The sequence below is a fragment of the Pseudopipra pipra genome, chromosome 27 (genome assembly GCF_036250125.1).
Source record: "Pseudopipra pipra isolate bDixPip1 chromosome 27, bDixPip1.hap1, whole genome shotgun sequence".
In the NCBI taxonomy this organism is placed as follows: domain Eukaryota; kingdom Metazoa; phylum Chordata; class Aves; order Passeriformes; family Pipridae; genus Pseudopipra; species Pseudopipra pipra.
Genome location: NC_087575.1, coordinates 2,937,665 through 2,959,299, shown reverse-complemented (window position 1 = coordinate 2,959,299; position 21,635 = coordinate 2,937,665). Strand labels below are relative to the sequence as shown.

Sequence of the window (21,635 nt, the reverse complement as noted above, 5' to 3'; positions counted from 1 at the left end):
TCTTGTATTGCTGGAGCAGAAAATGTCTCTGCAATTGTGATCCTCTCCTGACTCTCTTTGGTGGCCCCATTACCCCCAACTCAATATCAGCTTTATTCTCATGTGCACTCGGATCATTTACAGGCAGTGAGTAAAGAGCTGCTGGGACTCTCCAAGGAGCTTGGAAAATTGGCTTTAGCTGGTTCCCAGGATTCTGGGTACTTTGCAGTCCAGTGCATGGAGCAGAGGAGACTGAGGGGAGACTCCTCGGGGGCTGCAGCTCCTGCCGAGGGGAGGCGGAGGGGCAGGGACTGAGCTCTGCTCTGGGACCAGGGACAGGACCCAGGGAAGGGCTGGAACTGTGCCAGGGGGGTTGGGATGGATCTCAGGGAAAGGTTCTTCCCCCAGAGGGTGCTGGGGCACTGCCCAGGCTCCCCAGGGCAGTGGGCACGGCCCCAAGGCTGCCAGAGCTCCAGGAGCGTTTGGACAACGCTCTGAGGGACAGGGTGGGATTGTTGGGGTGTCTGTGCAGGGCCTGGAGTGGGACTTTGGTGATCCTTGTGGGTTCCTTCCAACTCAGGATATTCCATGATTCTCTGATTCTGTGCCTGCACATGGTGCAGTCTCGCAGAGCCCTGGGATTGGGCTGGGATCCAGCTCCTCCTCAGTCCTGCTTTCTCTTTGCTTCCAAACTCACACGTGCCAGCTCCACCAGCAGGGATGGAATCAGCCTGTGGTCCATGGCAAAGAGACTTGTAGAGCTGTGATAATGACTGAGCTGGAGCTTTTGTTTGTGTATCAACACCACCACTGTCAGGTGCATCCTGGCTCCAGGCATTTATTCCAGGTTATGCTGTAGAGAACAGAAACAAGATAGCAAAGGCATTGCATTGTACAAAAAATCCCTCTCACAAATTAGGCACAGCTGACCTGCAGGAATCACAGAATCACAGGATGGTTTGGGTTGGAAGGGACCTTACAGATCATCCAGTTCCAACCACCGGCCACAGGCAGAGATGCCACTCACTAGATCATGTTGCTCAGGGCCCCATCCAACCTGGCCTTGAACACAGGCTTAGGAATAAGCCTAAGAAAGAATAATCCATAATAATCACAGGTCTTTCAAAGCCTCTGTTTCATTAGAAAGCCTTTAATAGCTTTATAAAATCAGGAAAGTATTTATTATATCAATTTACAGAGGGGAACATAAGGAATCAGAGGTAGTGGCTGGCACAGTCAGATCCTTGTCGAGACCCACAGGTGCTCTGTTGCTAATGATGCAGCAAAGGGTGATTAGGCATGTCCAGGTTGAACATCTACACATTAAAGCAACCACAGACAGGGGCCACTTGTGAAAATCTTGCCCAGTTTATTTCCTGAGGATCCCACAGATAAAAAGTGACAGAGAAATAAAAAAACAAGGGTTGTTGACCACAGAGCTCCCCCAGCTCTTCTCCCCAGGAGACTGATTTCAGGTCAGACATCAGGCTCTAGCCAGTCCCTTCTTTCAGAAGGGAGTACAGACAAACAGTTATCCAACTTTCAGAAAACTTTTTACCTTTGATACACTCTGCATAATTGCTATTACCATGCTTGCCACGAGATTTCTATTTGAATAATGGCTTTGCCCCTCCCCAAATCCCAACTTAGGGCTTTGCCTTGTTTGTGTGTCTTCTTCTCCTCCTCTTGTTTTAATTAAGATACATTTTACTAATTATCTGAAGAGAAACATGAGCACAGATTAAAAACTGAATTAAGTAAGAAGCTGGGGTATATGAGCTTCAAGGGAAGGGCTGCCATGGCTTGTGCTCTTACTCAGATATTGTGTTTTTCCAGTGACTTTCACCCAGGGAGTCAAATTTGTTGCTCAGGCATTAATTAACCCTCTCACTTTCCCATGAATAATACCCATGTTTCCCTGCACAGCAACTTGCCTGTGGAAAGAGAGGATGACACAATTCCCTGTTAGATCCATCAGGGAGGGTTTTGGCTTTGTCCTGACCATCTGACTGAAGACAGCAAGGGTGGAAGTATAACAGTATTTTGCTGACCTCTGAAGGGTCTCCTGTGCATCCCAGGAAACAGCTGGCCCTGCCAGCTGGAGGGAAGGCAACGAATTTGCCTTTGGGATTTCCCTCTTTGGGGAAATCAGAATGGTTGTTGCCAAGGTCTGCCCTCCCACGAGCTCTGCCAGTGTGAACACAGGGGAGCAGGAGCAAGTTTAAGTGACTCCAAAGCCAAGCTCAGCTCTTCACATTTCATCATTTAGATTCTGCAAATGCCAGTGAGAGCAGGGCTGCTTTGTTGATGCAGGAGTTTATTTGTTTGAAAAGGCTAATCAGCCATCGGGATGCAGAGGCAACTGCTTAAATGTGAAGGAAAAGGGAGAAATTGTTCAAAGCTATTCAGATGAGGTGGCTTGGTTTGAGTTTTGATGTCGGTGTGCAGCCAACTGACAAATGCTGAGTGTAAATCCAGATGAATTCCATTAGAACCAACAGGCTTGCTTCCAGTTTATTCTGATGTAACAGAGAGCATGATATTTCCATTCAGATTTACATTAGATTTGTTTCCTGTTTTCCATAATTCAGTCGGTTTCCACTGTGTACAAAACCAGCCTGGGTCAGATCTTGATCTTATTTGCATTGGATGAAAACAGTTGTTTCAAATGGAGCTACACTGGGTTTATAATTGCATAAATGAGAGCAGAAACTGCTCTATTCCAGGAATTTCCCAGGGCGTTGCCGTGTGAGAACACTCCTGCTGTGGGGATCATGGATGTCAATGGAGAATGATCATCTGAATCCTGGACTGGAGGCCTGAGCTTGAGCTGCTTTGTTCACCCAAGGTCTAAAAGCCCCTCCATTCAGAATATGAGCCAACAAGGCAACACCTCCATCACCCCATGGCCAGGCATAAAAACACCATGGATGGGCTTAGGAAGGAGTCAGGACAGAAGGAGCTCAGCCTTGCCTGGCAGAAACCTTCCTCCAAAGATAGATTGGCCCTGATGTCTCTCAGTTGTCACACACATTGTTTATAACCCAAGTGCTCCATGTTGTCCTTTGCTTCCTACAGAGTTTCCTCCCTTGAGGCCCTTCCAACTCCCCTGGTTCTGTTGTAATGGGAAATTTAGGAGCAATACAGTGATTCCCTGGCAGATAAGGCTGGCAGCAATAGATTGGGTTATTAGTAATAACCAATAAGAGGGTTATTCCAGGCAACATGAGCAATCAAGTGGATTTACTCCTCCCCATTGAAGCTGCTTATTTCACTGCTAGCAGGAAAATAAGGCCATTTAGAGTCATTTATGGTACTTGCAAAGGCTTTTCTGAGTAGATATACAAGCTATGTTGCCGTAGCTTCTAGGAGGACTTTGAACTCAGCTCATCCATCTGGCTTCACCACCTCTCACTCTTGTTCCTTGCTGTCCTCTGGAAGCCACCATGTCCATGGGATATGGGCAGGCATTGCTCTCAATCTGGATCTTACAGGTACTGTACAAGCTCAGCTGAACACTGGCCTCCTGACTGCCAGTTATAGCACTTTATGAGCACAGATATTCCACCTCAGTTCTCAAAGATGAGCTTTGCTGTGAAAACATGCAGCCTTAATTCCCTGTTACCCGTGGCCCGGGGAAATGCAAAGCTGATCTGCAGTAAAAGCAGCTCTATCAACAAAATATCACTTCGTGTTGCCATTTGAAATGAAGACATAAATACCTCTTCCATTTTTTTCAGGGCTCCCGTGTGTTTAACTCCCCAGTAACTTTAGATTCCTTCACAAATTTAAATATTTCTCTTCATTTACAACATTTACAACCAAACATGGCAAGAGAACAGTGACAAGAACAATCACGACGACACCAATGACAGCACCACACGTACAAGGCCACTGGGACTGGGAGCACATTATGTGGCTGAAATTGAAATTCCAGCATCTCTCTGCTTCTCTCACCAAGTCATCTCAGCCCTGTGCAGAGAGACTGGCAATTACCCCACGGGTTTGGGTGCTATAAAACAGAGCCTTGAAAAAAAAAAAACAAGACAATCATCAAATTTCCAGTGTAGGAGGAAAATCTGTCTGTTAGGTTTGCACACACAATATCGGGGCTGTCAGTGCCTAAAGGCAGCCTCACATCCCTATAAAACACAAAGGCACACTGAGTTCTCCTCTGCCTGATCCTTCCCAGCGAGCAGGAGCTGAGCAGGACCCATCACACAGCAACAAAGGCTGACAGAACTACCGATCTGGGATTTTGTTCCCCGCGGTTTTTATTCCACCATGCAATTTGCATTACAACGGGATCCTAATTGTCCATTTTAGCAGGCAAAGAAAAATCTGATACAGATTGTAATGCCTGAGGTGAAGCAGCAGCGTCACAAAATAGGTGCTACCAGGCACAGGCTCCTGTCTCCAAGGGCTCTGACACCAGGGCAGCTCGGATTTAACACGAATTAATTCCATGCCTGGAATTAACATGAGCCCAAAATAAGCAGGACAGTGGGAGGCTGCTTAATCAAAGCAAAAGTGCAGGAAACCCTTTCATCAGGGTTTCCTGACAGCCGTGTGTGTCTGAGGCAGTGAAGTCCTGACAGCCCCACTGAGACGGTGCCACTGGGACAACACCTGGGAAGTGACACATTCAGGGCCAGCACAGCACCATGACCTGGCCTGGGGGCCCTGGGAGGGAGAAAAGAGCCCCTGGAAAGCACCTTTGATCCTGGGAACCCTGGGAGGTGCCAAGGCCCAAATGGCCTCAGCAGCATCTGAGGTAGCACAGCAGAGCTGCCGTGGGCACAGAGCCCCAGAAAGCAGCATGTGGCCCTGAAAAATGTGCCATGTGGCTGAAATCCTGGCAGGAGAGCACTTCCAGGAGGGAATGCCACACAGCCAGCCTGGCTAAGAGAGGCTAATGTGGCACAGCTGCCCTGTGCCAAGGGGCCCTGCGAGGAAATGTGGTGCAGCTGCCATGGCCTGGAGAGTGTGGCCAAGTGCTTCTGGGGGAGGGAAATCCATAGGGAAGCCTCAAAGGAGATGTGGCATGGCCTTCTCGAGGCCCTGGGAGCTCAGCCACTGTGTGGAATTCTCCTGGATATGGAAAAACCTCGGTATTCCCATGGCCAGCAGGGCAGACTCATTGATTAGAAGGCAGGGCAGGAAATTAAATGAGGCAGGTGAATTAAAGCCAGAACTTCACAGGCTGCATCTGTTCCTCCATTCCCTCTGGGTACGACACTGATGTAACTTTAAAAAGTAAATTTAGTGCTGAGGAAAAACGCCAGGTAAACTGAAACATTTGATGCATCCGTGTCTCGGGTACAGGAGAAGCACAGAAGAGCCAGTGAAACAAGCCCCAGGCTGAGCTGCCCTGCTGGAGCACAGCAGCTGGTGGAGATGACCTGCCTGGGCCTGTTTTCTGCTCCTGAAGCTCAAGAGGAGCTGGCTGGGAAGGCCTGTCTGCAGGGTGGAGGTGAACAGCAGCAAAGAGCAGTGCTTTGGGTAATCCTGTCCATCGTGCCCCAACGACAGCAGGATCCCAGAGATAAACACTCCTGACAAGCAGAAATCCCTCCTGTGGAGCAGCATTGTGAAGTTGTGAACTTCTCCATCTTGCAATAAGCTCAGGGCTGTCACACAGACTCCTCCCACACCTTCCAGTGCTGGTCCTTGGTCTGTCCACACCTGTGTTCACAGAGAATAAGGCAAACATCCATTTCAGAGCAGTTCTTACTATCAGCATCTTTTTTTTGGTGTTTGGACACACAGCCACAGCCCAATGCTCTGCAGCCTGAAGAGCCTGGCTGGTTTTGATGGACAAACAAGGAGAGACTGGACACCTCAAACAAAAGACTTATTTTTCCACCCAGCTGTGTCCAGAAGAGGATTTGAAGCATCCTTTTGCCTGTTTGCTTGATCAGACCTCCTTGGCCAGACTCAGGTAAACCCCAAATGTCTAAATGACTCTCTAAAAAGTGGCTGCCTCCTGTTCTGAGGGCAGCTGAGTGGTGTGATCCCAGCATTTAGCAAGCATTAAGGATACCTGCAACAGCAGTAAGAGGGGGACAGGGAGTAGGGGACAGGCAGTAGAAGAGGCAGGGTAAAAAGTGAGTAAAAGAGGTTGTCCCACTGCATTCTCTGTCCTGGGAATGCCAGGGAGTGGCATGAAGCTGTGTCAGGGGAGGTTTAGGCTGGATATTAGGAAAAGGTTCTTCCCCCAGAGGGTGCTGGGGCACTGCCCAGGCTCCCCAGGGCAGTGGGCACAGCCCCAAGGCTGCCAGAGTTCAAGGAGTGTTTGGACAACGCTCTGAGGGACAGGGTGGGATTGTTGGGGTGTCCTGTGCAGGGCCAGGAGTTGGACTGATGATCCCTGTGGGTCTCTTCCAGTCATCTTCCACGATTCTCTCATCACTAGAGAGTTGCACAGTTCTATTTGCAAAGCATTAAACAAATTTCTTGAAGGAAATGACATAATGAAGAGGCAAATAAAGAAAGAAAACAGTCAGCTCTTGCTCCTCAGAGCACAGCCCCTGTTCTTGGGTATCACTGGATTATGGCACAGAGGGACAAAACAGAAACACCTCAAATAGATTAGTTTTACCTCATTTTATGTTGGTCCTGTGGCTCTTTCCAGGTGGTTTGCCTTTTCTTAACTTCTTTTTCCCATGTGATAAGATCCATCATTTGAAGGACAGCAACCAAACCAGCTCTTCCTGCTCTGAAGAAAGGCAGCAACTGCACTTAGAATAAAAGATTGTCAGGCAGATTTGAAATGTCAATCAAAGCCTATCACTGAAAAAAACATTAACCCAGGCAGCTCCCCACACCACCACAGTTAATTTAGTCTTTCCAGATATCCCCCTGAGCTGCAAAAAGCCTTCCAGAGCTGACCAGAGCTGCCAGCTACAGGCAGGAGGTGTTAAGAGTAGATACTGAACCTAATTCAGCTCAGGTCAGTTCGCTTTTTGCAGAGCAAAAGACTGTGATTATCAAGTCCAGGGAAGTAAATCCTGGTCTCCCAGGCTTTGTGAGGCAAACTGTACCTTTTACTAGAAGAGGGGCATAGATTTAGGGCTCTGTTGCTGAGTGTGTCCCATCTCCAGTGGCACACATCCACTTTAGTGTTATTATTATCATTTTAATCATTATTTATGACTGCACCTAGGGCTGTGCAAGGCACTTTCCAAGCACTCAGGAAAGTACTGGCTCTGCTCCAAGAAATTCATTATTCCAGGGACAGACAGACGTGCAGAGGCGCCGCATGGCCAAGTGGCAGAACTGCTGACCCAACAGCACCAGCTCTTCCCTGGTCTCCTGGATTGCTGGTTGACCTTGGAAAAGTCATATTCCTTCTTTCCATCCAAGTCCCATCCCACTCTTTGTCCAGCCCAGTTGCCTGGACTGAAAGATCTTCAGCCGTGACAAAGCTCACGTGTTTGTCTCAGAATCTCTTTCTGTGCAAAGTCCAAGGATGCACTTGGGGAAATATTTTTTGCCCCTTGGAAAAAGGAAAAGGAGAAAAATTCTGTTTTCCACGGCGTTTCTTCAAATGCTGGTGTCGGGGAAAAAAATAATCAGATGTTTCCTCGTGGCCAAAAAAATTCAGTTGCAAAACAGAAAAGGCAGGTTTGGGGGGATTGGTTAAGACAGTTGCCAGTCCTTGGAATTTTCTAGGGAAAGTACTGTAGTGGTTAGTGAAACATCCATTTTTTTTCCTGAAAATAAGTTTGAACCTAAAAAACAAGTTGTTCTGTGAGCAGGGAAGTGGTGAAACCCGTTCTCCTTCTGATTTGTGTATTACAGTTGCTTTTTATTTCTTCCTTTCTTGGTGCTCCCAGCTCACTGCAATATCCCCAGGGCACCTCATCCCCTCCAGGCCTCCCCAGCAAAATCCTCAGCTCTTCCAGCAGCTTCTGGCTTTGCAGGGAAGGGGCAGCGAGTGCAGGGGCTGGTTTGAAGCTGGGCAGGAACTGATTGACCAGCCAGATCTAAATGCCAGCTGGTCACCTGGCTGCTGCATCCCAAAATAGATAAGGAGCAAGAGGTGTAATTACCTTTCCTTCAGCAGGATATTAACTTAAATGTCTCTCTTCTATCCAGCTGCTGTTTGTTCATGAAAATTGCAGAGATCTTGGGTCTGTGAGACCTCTCCCTTTCCATCAGATTGGGTTGAATCAGGTCAGCTGGTTCAGAAGTTGTTGGAGCAGGGTGGGGAGGGGGAGCTGGAGCACAGATGGAGAACACAAGGAGGCTCATTGTCTTATAAACTCTGACTCAAAAATGAGGCAGTTTTGGTGTAACTATGAGTTGCTGAGGTCAGGGGAGGTGGCCACCATAACAGAGACCAGCTAGTCCCTGGCCTTTGGATACACACAGGCTGCCAAGCTCCAGGACTGTCTACAGTGCACTTATCACTTATTGGGTGTACAGAGCCTTCAGCCTAAAAATTGGGGCCTCACTGCATAGAAAGTGCTCCAGAGCACAAACCTGAGTCATTTACAGCTGGATGGACAAAGAATAGAAGAAAGGGAAGAATAAATTATCTCACACTTACAGGTAGGAAAGCAAAGGCCAAGATCAGCAACTTCCTGCAGAATCCTGAGAGCGAGTTGGAAGGAGGCCCAGATGTCCCATGACCCCATCCAAGGCCTTAAGCAAAGTCCACCCCAGCTGATTCTCACTCCACTGCCCAGGGAGAAGTCCCCTTTCCTGGGCATTGCACTGATTCACTGCCCTCAGGAGCTGAGTCAGCCTTACCCACACTCCTCTGCTGGCAGCTGGGAGCACATGGCACACTGATGAGGAAACCTTACTTGTTGTTTTGTTTGGGTTAATTATTCATGGGCACTGTGCTGAAAACACTTGGAGCTGCTTTCTGAACAGTCCTTGAGCTGGTGTGTGGGGAGGGACTTACCAACACTGGTGGCCAGGCTGCCTTTCCATGGCCAAGCTCTCTTCCATCTGCTTCCCTTCAGCCCTTGTCACACTCCCCGTCTCTCATGGCTTTGGCTCTGCTCCTTGGCATTATCTGAATAAGAAAGAGGCAAATACTTGGAGCACTGTGGACACACAATCAAAAATGGCATTTGACCAAGGAGGCGCTGACCCAACGTGGGGAGAATATAAACCTCATTCTCTCCCTGGTTTGGTTCTTCAGTCACTCTGTAAAATTGAGGATAAGCTGCTTGCAGGGTTTCAAACCCGTTTATCCTTCCACAGAAGGTGCCTTCAGCCTCCTTCAGATAATCCACAACTGTCTGGAAGCCTTTTCCCCATAATCAAGGCTCTTCCTCTTTAGTGCATGCTGCTGGAAATCCATTTTTCATCTTGGAACAAGGCAGTCTGTAGCTTTAGAAGCACTTTGAGAATGTTTACAGTAAGACAGAGCTTGAATTGCTCTGCCTTAGCAGAGCCCCAGGCATTAGCACTAAATGGCTTTCTCGGGTTGTGGGTCCATCAACATTTTCTGACGGGGTACAGACCCTGCACAGAAGGCTTAAGCTTAACAAAAGTAGAATTCCTTTCTGAGTTACTCTTCTGAAAACCCTTAGAAATCATCACAGCTGCTCCCTGGGGTCTCCAGAACAGAGCCTAAACTCTTCCAAGTTTCTAGGGGTACCTCTTCAGGGCTGGGGTTTGCTCAGAGAGCTCATTATCCCACCTTGGACTGCAACCAAGGTTCTCATGGCCCACAGCAGCTTTACCAGGCAGCCACCCCACCCAGCCGAGCCAGTAAGAGCAGGGCTGAGTCTTCTGACTCCTGTGAATTGCTGTTTGCAATTATGCAGACAAGAAACTGAGCCTGTGCTGCAAATATTTCATCAGGTCTTAGAGAAGTTCAGAGTTTGTGGGGTGGGGTTTTTTGTTGGGTTCTAGCAAAGGATCAGTCTAGTTAGGCTGATATCAGTTGCTGTTTGTGTTGTCTGTAAAACCCAAACCAGGATTCATATTCCAGCATTTGCTTCTTCACTTGAAAATCTGGAGGATTGTGATGGCCAAGGGTTTCCATGAGCACACCCTGTAGCACATCTGCCCCATAAAACACCAGGACACAGGAGAGGGGATTTATCCCAACGGGGTAAAAGTCTCACCTGGTATAAACCAGCACTGCAGAGAAGTCCAGGAAGCTGGGCCATATCACACCAGAAAGGAATCTAGTTTAGGATGTACTTTCCATTCATTAATTCTTTGCCTAGAGCCAAGGCAGACCCCCAGGGGACACATTAGCTTGGTTTCATCTCCTGCAATCCCATGTGACTGCACAGGGAGGAATTCAGATCCTATGGACCACGTTCTCTGTTGATGCAATACCCTCTGCTTTTGTTAAATGAGCTGCTTGGGCTGAACACTAAGTGAATGAGCTAAATACAGGTGTCACTGTCTGGCCTGTCCACTGTGAGAGGTCAGCAGAGGTAACTGCACAGGTGCTTTCAGAACTTAAAAATCACTTAACTGAGTCCACCAACAGAGAGCTTGGCCCGTGAGTAATACACATAAATACCTCCAGCCACAGAGATGCAGTCAGCCCCCCACCTGGCTGTTGCCTCAGTAACACATCTCCAGGAGGATATTTTTTAAGCCAGCATTATTTATCTGGTAGATGGAAATGGGCCTGTTAAGGCCACACCAGGTCAGCATATGTCTAAGCATGTACTGAAGAACTTAATTAGTTCTCCCTGAGAAGAGAGACTCCCAGTGCTGTTTAAAGGATCGTTATCCTACTGCGAGATGCCTCGGAGCCTGCTGCTAGGCCCCAGCTTAACAGGGCAAGGCTGCAGAAGTTGGATGGGGGTGAAAAGTCTCCCCACCATGCTGAGGAGCAGCTGCTGAACAGCCCCAGAAGCAGGAGGGTTGGTGCAAGGAGGAGGCATTACAAAACCACACTGAAACCCAGTGTAGAGAACGGAATTCAGGTCCGGGCTGTCCTGTCGCCTTTCGGGGTCAAACAGTGTAGATCTCATTATTCTGTCGGTCTCTAGAGATCCAGTGTTCCCTGCTTTGCTGTGGCTGCTTCCCAGGGAATTCCAGTGAGAGTGAGCAGGGCTGACAGGCCAGTGGAGTGATGTAAGTGTGGAGTGAGCCACTGCTGGGTGTCTGCCATTGATCCCTGTGCCATCCTGTAGGCAGGAGTTTAATGTCCCCGAAGCTGGACCTTGTGCAAGTGGCTCAGACATAGTTTTCCTTTATGAGGCCAAAAATCAGAGGCTGTAAACTGAATGCCAATAAGGGAACGTGACAGGCTCCCCGAGGATGGATGGGTTTGTTATTCTGGCAGGAGATAGAATATCCATTCTTCAGTGGATGGACTTCTGGCAAACTTGGCTGAACTGCCTCTGAAGGATAAAACAGGGTCCCAAGCATGTCAAAGCTTGTTTAAGGACTGGCACTCACCAGGGACACTGAGGCTGGATTGCAGGAGAGGGAGAATCCTGGACATGCTTGTTTTGACCTAAGAGTGGCTGATATACCACGTGAGGCCTTGGTCTGCTCCTGGAGCTGTCAAGAGCTGTTCCTAGGTGAGTTGTTATGGTAACTGAGCTAATGCCCTGAGATAGATGCTTTCAGGTGGCTCCAGGCCAGCAAATCAACACCAATAGATTCCAGATAATAGACTTCTGCTAAACTCAATGCTGGCATCTACTTTATTTAACCTATTCACCAGTGACTTCCTGAACTCCATTCTCTGGGCAAGCCATATACGCTGACAAAAGCTGCTTGGCCTCAATGAACCTTGGCTTCCAAAAGGCTGAGGGAACCCATGTGCTGTGGCCGAGTCTGTGCCAGTAAATTAAATGTGCCTGGGACTTTCTCCTGCACTGAGGGGACAGCTGGCACAGAATGGCCAAGGATTCTGTATTAAATTCCTACCCCCCAAGCCTGTGTGGAAACATCCAGACAGCCCATGAGGAGCAGTCCATGAGGAGCCAGCCCATGCTGGCTCCTGAAAGGCCCCTGGACTGGGCCAAAACTGCAGTGCAATACTCCAGCATTGTAACAGAGAGCTGTCCAGGCGCTGCTTAATTTATTAGGACAGACCTTGCCTGGGTGACTGAGCAGGAAAGGAGCCTGGAACCAAGGGCCAGGGCTCTGTCAACCTGCTTGTGCTTATACCACATCCAGATCCTTAGGAACAGGCAGTGACAGGGATCCAGCACATCGAGGGATCACTCTGGATCACCCATTGACATCCTCTGTTCGAAACAGCTCCTGGGTTAAGAGGTGGATTCACCAGTTCAAGGCAATATCCCTCCATCTGCCACGAAACATCAAAACACAGCCAACAAACGGCCAACAGGGAGCAGCTGATTCCACACAGCCACCATCCAGCACTGCTGCTGACTGTCCCAAGGAGTCAAACCTGCCTTTGGTTGGTGCTCCACAGCACGCAGCCAGCAAAGAGCGGCACAGGAAACTCAGGAAGAGCCGTGCCAGTTTCAGGAACTCCCACAGCACCACCAGACCAGCCGAGCAGCTCCCTGGCTCTGGGGCCCTGCGCCGCCTCCGGAGCGAGCCAAACGGGTTCTGCCGTGGCGTGGTCCAACAGTGCCAGGGCTGAGCACGCCCCGGGCACTTGGGACAGCCCGTGCATGCCCGGGTGGCTGCTCCTGCACCCGAGCTGGGTGGCTGCTCCTGCACCCGAGCTGGGTGGCTGCTCCTGCACCCAAGTTGGGTGGCTGCTCCTGCACCCAAGCTGGGTGGCTGCTCCTGCACCCAAGTTGGGTGGCTGCTCCTGCACCCGAGCTGGGTGGGTGCTCCACTCATGCCGAGACTCGCTGGTGGTCTCCTGTTGGGCACTGATGGCTTGAACACCACAGGCCACTGAGCTGGGGCATTTCTCTGCTTGTTCATTCCCATTTTAATTCTTGCTTTGCCTGTTTAACCCACTTGCAAAGCACGTTGTTGTAATATGTCGCTCTCTGGGGCAGAGACTGTTTTTCAGCGTGTTCTTTGCTCAGCCTCCACTGCACCAGCACTGCAACCTCAGCCAGCACAGCACTGGTGTGATTAACAGGCTCTGCACAAGGGGGAATTGCATCCTCAGTGGGTGTGATATTCCCACTTCTGGCCTGCCCATGTGTTTTCCCAGGGCAAGGGGTCATGTTGACTGAACTCCAGAATGGCTTTGCTCGAACTTTTAAACGCTAAGGTCCAAATAAATTCTCAGCATTAGCTAGTACACTGATCCCTTTCCTGCCAAGCTGCTGCCTTAAGTGAATTTTTATGACTGAGTTATAAACCCCAGAAAACACGAGCAAGAAGTGGAAATGCTGACTTGGCCTTTGCTAAATGCCAATTATCTACGAAGGCATTAAGGGGGGAGGGGAGGATGAAAAATAGGGTCATTTTCATGTTTTCTCTAGTTCAAAGCAAACTGTCCCATGAGCCTGTTGTAGGAACACACAGCATGCAGAGTGACCATTAATATTTATGGGCACGACACTGAGCTGCAGACCTTGGCAATCACAGCAACTCCACTTTTGGAATTAATATTGCTCTGCTTGGCTGGCACCTCAGTACAAAAGAGTAAGTAGAAGACACCAAGATTTCCAAGGAGAACTGAAGAAGTAGATGCTGACCTTTGATGGGAAGGGTCAATCACTTCACTGGGTCAGTGAAGCACTAAAACCAACTCTCAAGTCCTCAGGGGTGTTGGCCAAACACAGCACTATGTTCTCTCTCCTCTCTTCTCCTGTGGCTCCTGGACAGTCCCAACACTGCACAGGCTGCTCTCCTTGTAGTCCCTGTGGTTACTCACTGTTGCCCAGCTGATACAGACCAGTGTATTTCCAAGGACACCATGGGAGCAACATGGATTTATAATAGCTAAATTTCTGCCCAAGTAATCTTAGGGCTCAAATTGGACCTGCAATCTCATTTGCAATGCAGCACCTGCCTTCTCCCACTCTATATTTGTAAACTCCCAGTGGCAGGGAGAGAGAGAGCCCTCTGAAACCCTCTGAAACCTCTGTGTGCTGAGGATCTGCCAGCTTGCTGAGTCACAATGTGACTTCAGCCCAGGACTGTCCCGAGCAGGGCGGTGACTGCCCAGCCACACACAAGGACATCTCAGAAATATCTGAGAGAATTGTGCTAGGATGGCTCAGTCACCCCCGTGAGCCTGTACAGAAATGTGTCCTCAGTTCCTGGGTATTTACCACTGATGCCACACAAAACCCTTCGGGAGTGGCTGAGGTTGTCACAACCCAATCTGTCCTAAAACTCGAGGAGAGACGTGACTTCAGGGAGAGACTGACCACTCCCCCACAATGCACCCAGCCCTGGGAAAAGGAATAAGGGATTGGCCAAAGGTGCTTGTCAGGAGCCAGGAAGGTTTTCAGGGAATGCAAGGAGAAAAATATTAGAAATCCTCCTCCCTTTTTCATGTGCTCACGAAAACTGAGCTGGGACTTGGAGCTCTAAATTTTCAAAAATGGCCAGTGACTTCAGGTGGGCACCCTGCACTCAGCACACCTGGGACAGGATCTCCTGGTGAGTTTTGCATTGCTGCAGTTACACACTGCTTTGGCAGCATGTGGGAAGGTGCACAAAATGCTATGGAAATCAGGCATCTGCCAAATGAGCACTCCATCAACTGAGACCCTCCAAATCCTTTTTTACCTCCAAGAATTCAGGCTGTACAATTTAGGAAAATAAATACTGGAAACAACAACAACTAGAAGTGCTCCTGCCATTAAAAACAAGGTGAAAAGGAGGAGCTGAGCCAAGTTAATCAGAGAGCTGAAATGAGATGTTGGAGAAAGGGGCCGTGGGTGACTTGGGGTTTGCAGCGAGCTGAGCGATGTGAAATCTCTTGTGTCTGGCTGAGCTCTGAAAGAAATGCTTTATTAAATCTTCTTTGTGTGAGATTTCAAGCTGCCTCTGGACTGGAAAATAGGACCATTCCAGTATGTGGCATATAATCAGGAACTGAAGTCCTTAGTGCAGGTTTTTCTGCCGAGGAAACTCTGATCAGCATAGACACATAACTCAGAGGGCTCAGGATTGAGAAAGATGAATTAGACACAACACACCCGTGCATTTCTTCTACCCAGTATCCCCAAAATGCTTCACAGAATTAATCATGCTGGCAGCAACAACCAGGCATTAGGAAAGACAGCACAGGTGGGCATAAATTCACCACACTGAATCGAAACTGTCCCGTGGGCCAGTGGGTCCCAGGTCCATTATCTCAGCTTTCATCCCCTCTGGAACATAATGCTTGCCATGATTGATCTCCTGTGCACTGGCTGTCCTGGGAGTCTCGAGTCTCACTGTACTTTCTGCTGCAATTTGGACACATTTGGGGCAGCTGCAGCCTCTTGCCATCCCTGTCCAGCACCCCTCGATCTCTGCTGTAAGCTGGAGGCTCACAGCTCTTCCCTGTCACAGCAGGGCTGTGCCACCCCCGAACACCTGCAGAAAGTATTTACTACAAAGAAATGGAGAGAGACAGGCACGACAGGAAAGGATGAGGACAAGTGAGAGGTTCCCAGAGCACTCCCCATGTCACACAATCTCCCTTGCCCTTTTTCACATCTTGTCTCTCCCTCTGTGCTTGGCCACACAGCCAGGAAAACAAGACAGGACAGGCAGCATCGACCAGATTCCCTCTTCCTCTGTGCCCCTTATTTCATGCTGCAGCACATCTGGATATGAAGAGCCTGGAACCTCAATCCTGCTGGGAATGGCAGGGATCGAGTTCTCGATCTGCTGCCTGCAAACCCCAACAGAAAAGTGTCCCAAGGGGCCGAGACACAGCGAGCATTCCCCTTCCTCTGCGCCGCCCCCGCAGCACACGAGCTCCTCGCCTACCTTTTATTGCTGACAAGGAGGAGGACAGAGCCATTCTGGATATTGGCCTCTTTGAGAGTCTCGTGCTCCTCGAGCTGCCTGGAGTTGTAATAAAATGTCTTCTTCCAGGAGGTGACGCCCTCCCGCACTAAGAGAGCCCGCAGGTCCATCACTGTGTCCCTGGGCCTGACCGTCAGGGGCATCATCAGGTCCTCGTCAGCCAGGTGCACCTTGATGTGGTACCTCTTCCAGCGGGAAAGGCTCCGGCGCAGCGTGTCCATCCTCTCCAGCTCTCCAGGGCCAGTGTGGCGGAGAGGAGCATCCAGCTGGGAGGTCGGCAAGGCAGGGATGTGGCTCTGAAGAGCCTGTCTGCTTCGAACAACTTAAAATGTCCTGCCAAACCTGTTCCTCCCAGTTGCTGTGCCGCATGCTTCGCATTCCAGGGAAGAGCTCACCTGGCTCCATGAGCCTGCTGGCTGGGAAACATCTCCATGAATCATTTCCACACACCCCGAAATCCCATAATAATTACGTCTTCACAAAGTGCTCTTCATGCCAATGGCTCTCAGAGGACTTTAAAGCTGGATCTCCACAGCCATTAGAAACGTGGGTGCGTGTGAGAAATGAATGGGTTTAGCAACCTCGTGTCTCCTGCTCTAAAAAGCTGCCAGCTGGGGAGAAGATCTGTTGGCAAAATAGGCACTTAGGAACTTCACAGCTATTTAACGTGGCCATTTGAATGAAGAAAAGTGCGCTGCACAGTGGAAAATTAGGACCTCGTTGCAGTCTACAGGTTCCTCATGAGGGGAGGTGGAGGGGCAGCTCCGATCTCTTCTCTGTGGTGACCAGGGACAGGACCCAGGGAAGGGCTGGAGCTGTGTCAGGGAGGTTTAGGATGGATCTCAGGGAAAGGTTCTTCCCCCACAGGGTGCTGGGGCACTGACCAGGCTCCCCAGGGCAGTGGGCACGGCCCCAAGGCTGCCAGAGCTCCAGGAGGGTTTGGACAACGCTCTGAGGGACAGGGTGGGATTGTTGGGGTGTCTGTGCAGGGCCTGGAGTGGGACTCAATGATCCTTGAGGGTCCCTCACAACTCAGCATATTCTGTGATCCTGTGAAATTCCTCACGGAGGAGAATCAGAGCCCCCTGAAGAGATAAAGCCTGGCTGTGTGAACACCCCTCATCAGTGCAGATTTCCCCAGGGGGTCTGTACAGTTACTGTACACGAACAGCCTGGGACCCTCCAGAAGGGGTGGGACTCACTCACTGCTCATCATCCCCTCAGATATCTCATATTGACTCACACGTGCTCCTCGTCGCTTCATCATCTTGATTTCCTCTTCCTTTCAGATCCCTGCCTAATTGCAGGGCTGATCGTATCCTGCTCGGCACGTGAGTGGGATCGGCATCACGGGGCTCCAGGCACACCAGGAACACTGGGAACAGAAGCCTCAGAGCACCGAGGGGAACGAGCAATAATTTGGGAAATACAAGGACACCTCCAAAAGGAAGGAAGTGATGCCAGCCAGGAGAGCCGGCTGTACCTGACTGATCCCACAAGGCAGACTCTGGCAGTCACAAGATGATACTTCAGAGCAAACACCATCAAGATAAGGAAGCCTTTTTTTCTCTTTTTCTCAAAAAGATCAAGTCACGCTCTTATCTTGTAGGTAACTTCCTGCAGCCCATATTACAGGAATTAATTCCCTCATCCATTCTTCTTAACACAGACCAGTCTTTTCAGACCAAAGTGCTGCAAGACAGTTGAGTTCAGAGTCTGCTCTTCACTAAAAAGGAGCTGCTCTTGCCCAGTAGATAACAAAACAGCCTGATTTTCAGATATGGCAGCTCCCATTGAGAACAAAAGAAGTGTCCACTCTCCGATGGAGGAACAAGGTTTCCAGCCTGTCTTCAAACCTCTCTTTTCCATCCCCAGCACTTTATGTCTCTGCCAAGAACAAGCAGCAAAATACCTCCAGTTACACCACGGGCAGTGGAGATTTTCTTGTGCATTTGGGAAGAACTGAAGCTTCTGCTCACAATGTTTTCTTTCCATCCTGGGTCACTCCAAAGGTATGATTGTTTTGGTGGGGTCTGGGATTCTTGGGTCCTCACTCTGCCACTGACTTGCTTCAAAGGCTTGAGATGAGTCATGTCATGCCTTCGTGTCTCTGTTTGCTCACCTTCTGACACGTGTAACGCGTGTCCATAAAGTGCCTTGTGGGGAACAGGAACTGCTTTTAGCACAGTCATGGTCTGGGAGCATTTAAATATGCCTGGGTCTGCAGATGTGTCCATAATACTCTCAGGCACATCGTGTGACTCTTGGGGTCCCTCCTGTGCAGGGCTAAGAGTTGGACTCGATGATCCTTGCGGGTCCCTTCCAACTCAGCATATTCTGTGATTCTGTGAATCTTGAAGGCAGGACCACAACACCTCTATCAGAGAAGGAGAAACTGAGGTACAAAGCTGTTCTAACAAAAAAAAAGCAAAGGTCAGGCTCTGGTCCCATATCCAGGTACCTCAGTGAGGGGTCTCATTTTCAGAGACCTACAGAAACTTGCAAGCCCAGGGCCTGGTGATTCCTCCTCTGTTGGGGTGACATTCACTTGGGGAGCCAAACTCCATCCCTGGTGTGCAGCCAGAGTCTCAGGGGTAAAGCAAGGGTCTGATCCAACTCCCAGTGCCATCCAAGGGCAGACTCTCACTGATGGCAGCCAGACCTGGATGAGGCCCCAGACACACCGAGGTCTGGTGGCTCTGGCCAAGAGGATCTGCCAGGTGAGTGCCAAGGGGAGCATAAGGCATCCTCATCTCAGCAGAGCCTGTCTGGTGTCAGAGAGTCCACCAGCTCCATCCTCCCAGCATACGTGACAGCCTGACAGCTGCCAAAAACCTCCCTCAGACACCTTTCAGACAGATCCTGTTTATTTTTAGGACAGCTCTTTCCCATCAAGGCTCAGATGAATATCATTATACAGAAAGGGGGGATGGTGGCAGGAGGAAAACACACAGATATTATTTTTATTTCTTTGCCTGTGATGTGGCTGCAAAACTTTCCTCACATACCCCCACCCACCCACAGTGGGACCCTTCATTTTATGAACAGGGATGATATCCCAGCCTAGGAAAGCAGGATAAGGAGAAGCACAGCAGTAAAGTCAGCTTATGAAATATTGAAGTAGTGAAACCCTTGCTGGAACACGTGAATGTCTAATGCCAGTTTCAATTAATTTTGAATTTTTCATTAAACCATTATTAAAAGCAAGAGGACAGCAGAAATAAGGGAAATTGACTTGGGCAGTATATTAAGTACCTTAGTTTTGCTGGAGGATGTTTTATTATCTGTTCAAAGCAATTATTTCACCAGCTCCTGACAGTTTGTGGGCTAAACAGAGGTATAGAATAAAGTTCTAGATGGTCTTTCCTCAAAGTTATTTTAATTTCTGTCACCTGTCCTGCACCTGGCAGCCTGTTTGGGTGGTGTCTCTGGCACATCATCTGTGGAGGAAAAGACATGGAGTCAGAGTTCTGGGGATCTGTGATAATGTGTCACTCTGGCATTATTTACAAATCAAATAAAAACTTGTTGACTTAAAGCTTTTCCCCATATTGAGGGCAAACAAAAGACATGGAAACATTGAGAGACAATCATTAGGAAAGCCTGAAAAGCAATTTAGAACCCAGGTGAGCTGTGATGTTTTTATGGGGGGAAGAAATAAAGCAACAGCATTTATCAAATGTCTCCTGTTCTCAAAGCTTCCTTACTACATTGACTAGAGCAAAAGAGAAACACCTGCCTAAATTAGGTGCTTTATTAAGACATTTCAAGCTGGTTGAGATGATCCTGGCCTTCTTTCTTAGGAAGGTGGGGTTTTTAGGGGTTTGACAGGGGCTGCTTTGCTGTTTGTTGTGCTGCTCTCCTTGAAAAGGGTGACAGAGGAGAAATGGGATGTTGCTCAATAAGGAAATAAAGGTTTTTATAGGAAATAAAGGTTTCCATAAGGGTATGAAGGTTTCTCTGTCCTTTCAGAAGTCTCAGGGAAACATCTGCAGGAAAATTGCCCCTGATTTCCCCTGGCAGAGCCTGTAAGGCTTTGAGGAAACCCCCCTGCCAGTGCTGGTCTTTCTGGCAAGGCAGATCCTTTGCTGTTCCTTGGAGCTCCCTGATCCCAGGACTTGTGGTCAGTAGTGATGAACACTTAAGAATTTTTCCCTGATGTTTCTTTGGGGTGAGTTTGTGTTTGGGAGCAAGGGATGAAGTGTGAGGGAACCACCCTTGCCAGGCTGACCATACCTACACCTGCAGCTCTGCAACACAAAGAGGGGTAACACAAGGTTGTAAATCCCCAGTCCAGTATGCAGCTGCCACCTAATTCCCCAGTGCCACAGATATCTCAGGTGATGGGGCAGCTTAAGGCACTGGTATTTATATTTCTGAAGTCCCAGAGGCCCCAACTAGAGCTGTACCACCACGTGCCAAGATGTGTAAGGCCCTTCCTATCATTCAGTGCTTTCCTCCTCCTGAGATGTGCTTGGTTATGAAATAACTGGGCTCACTTTATATGTCAAGTTACATCTACAGCAAAGGAACAAAAAGCTAATAAATGATTAATAAAAGCTTTGAGAAATGAGTAATTAAATGCAACAGCTTTTTAGAGTCCAACAGATAAGCACAAAATGTGTAAGCCCAAGTGATAACACTTTCTCCTGATATAACTTATCTGCAGCACACTGCTCACTTCTCCAAGAGGGCTTAGGAACACTATTAACTTCTTGTGCACCAGGAATAAAGAGAGCCTTTCTGTGATGGAGGAGCACTTCTCCTGGGATTAGGACCAAATCCTCATTGTTTAGATCATTTTAAATCCAGAAAAGCTGGAAGGTGCTTATGTTAATGTATATGGGAGGTGTGAGTGACAAGTGAAGCTCCAGTATCCCATCCTTGCCTGGCATGGAGGCAAATCTCCTCACCACCCTGCCCTGTTCTAGACCACAGTCAGGAGCTCTCCATCTGCTCCACCACTATAAAAGATTTTTAAAAGAGGGTGGGGTTTGATCGTAGTTTAATTCTTTCTGGTACAAACGAGGATTCCTGCCACTAATGCAGCTGAAGTCACCAAATCAGACAGATCCTGCTGCAAGTATCCAAATCAGACTCCAAAAGGCCCTACAACTGTCCTGGCTGGCTGCCCAGCAACAATATTGCATGAGGGCTGGTGGACTGTGTTTGGCATGGGATTGAACTTCAAACAGGCTCCAGAAGAAAAAAATACGTATATTCAGTTCTGAAGGATCAAACCTGCCTGGTTTTGGAACACAAATGAACTTGGAAGTTTTCTGAGCAAAAGTTGGATGTGAGTTGGTGGCATTTTCTGGTGGAAAAGACAATGTGAAGGGGAAAAAAAAGGCAGTAACGCACATGTTAAATGAACCAGTCAAGTGCAGACAATGGAAAAGCTGAAAAATGAGTATTGAGGAAAGCATTTTGTGGTGGTAGCTATTTCTCACTGCAGTTCTTTATAAGTTCCCAGATGAGAGATTCATGACCCTCGGAAGAAGTCTGTATCCTCCAGGGTTTGGCCTGAGGCAGCCCATGACTCACTCATTGCCAGGGCTGGCAATAAGCTGAGGAACAAGCAAGACAACAAAATGGTGGTGGAAACAGCAAAACAAGAGACAAATGAATTAATTTGTGGAAGAGCGAAAAAAACCAAGCCTCTGTGCACAAAGAAGGGCCCAAATGGAGTGAGAGTGAATGCCTGTGCACTGAGGACTCAGAGGAGCTGCCATCCCAGGCATTCAGCTCCATTCCTTCCAGGTGAAACACATTCAGGTGCCTCGCTCTTCAAAGGTGATGCAGGA

The 21,635-nt window shown here is 48.8% G+C and overlaps 1 protein-coding gene across 1 annotated transcript in view; it reads right to left on the bottom strand.

The window, feature by feature from the left end:
• Positions 1–1,043: 1,043 nt before the first annotated feature.
• The window catches only part of TINCR (TINCR ubiquitin domain containing), a 123,345-nt gene continuing 102,753 nt past the window's right edge, over positions 1,044–21,635 (bottom strand). The window contains exons 2-4 of the mRNA XM_064637486.1: positions 15,793–16,823; positions 6,581–9,007; positions 1,044–5,664 (exon numbers count right to left, since the gene is read on the bottom strand). Of these exons, the coding sequence (XP_064493556.1) occupies positions 9,004–9,007; positions 15,793–16,052 (264 nt within the window). The 5' untranslated portion in view covers positions 16,053–16,823 and the 3' untranslated portion in view covers positions 1,044–5,664; positions 6,581–9,003. The remainder of the gene's footprint in view (positions 5,665–6,580; positions 9,008–15,792; positions 16,824–21,635) is intronic.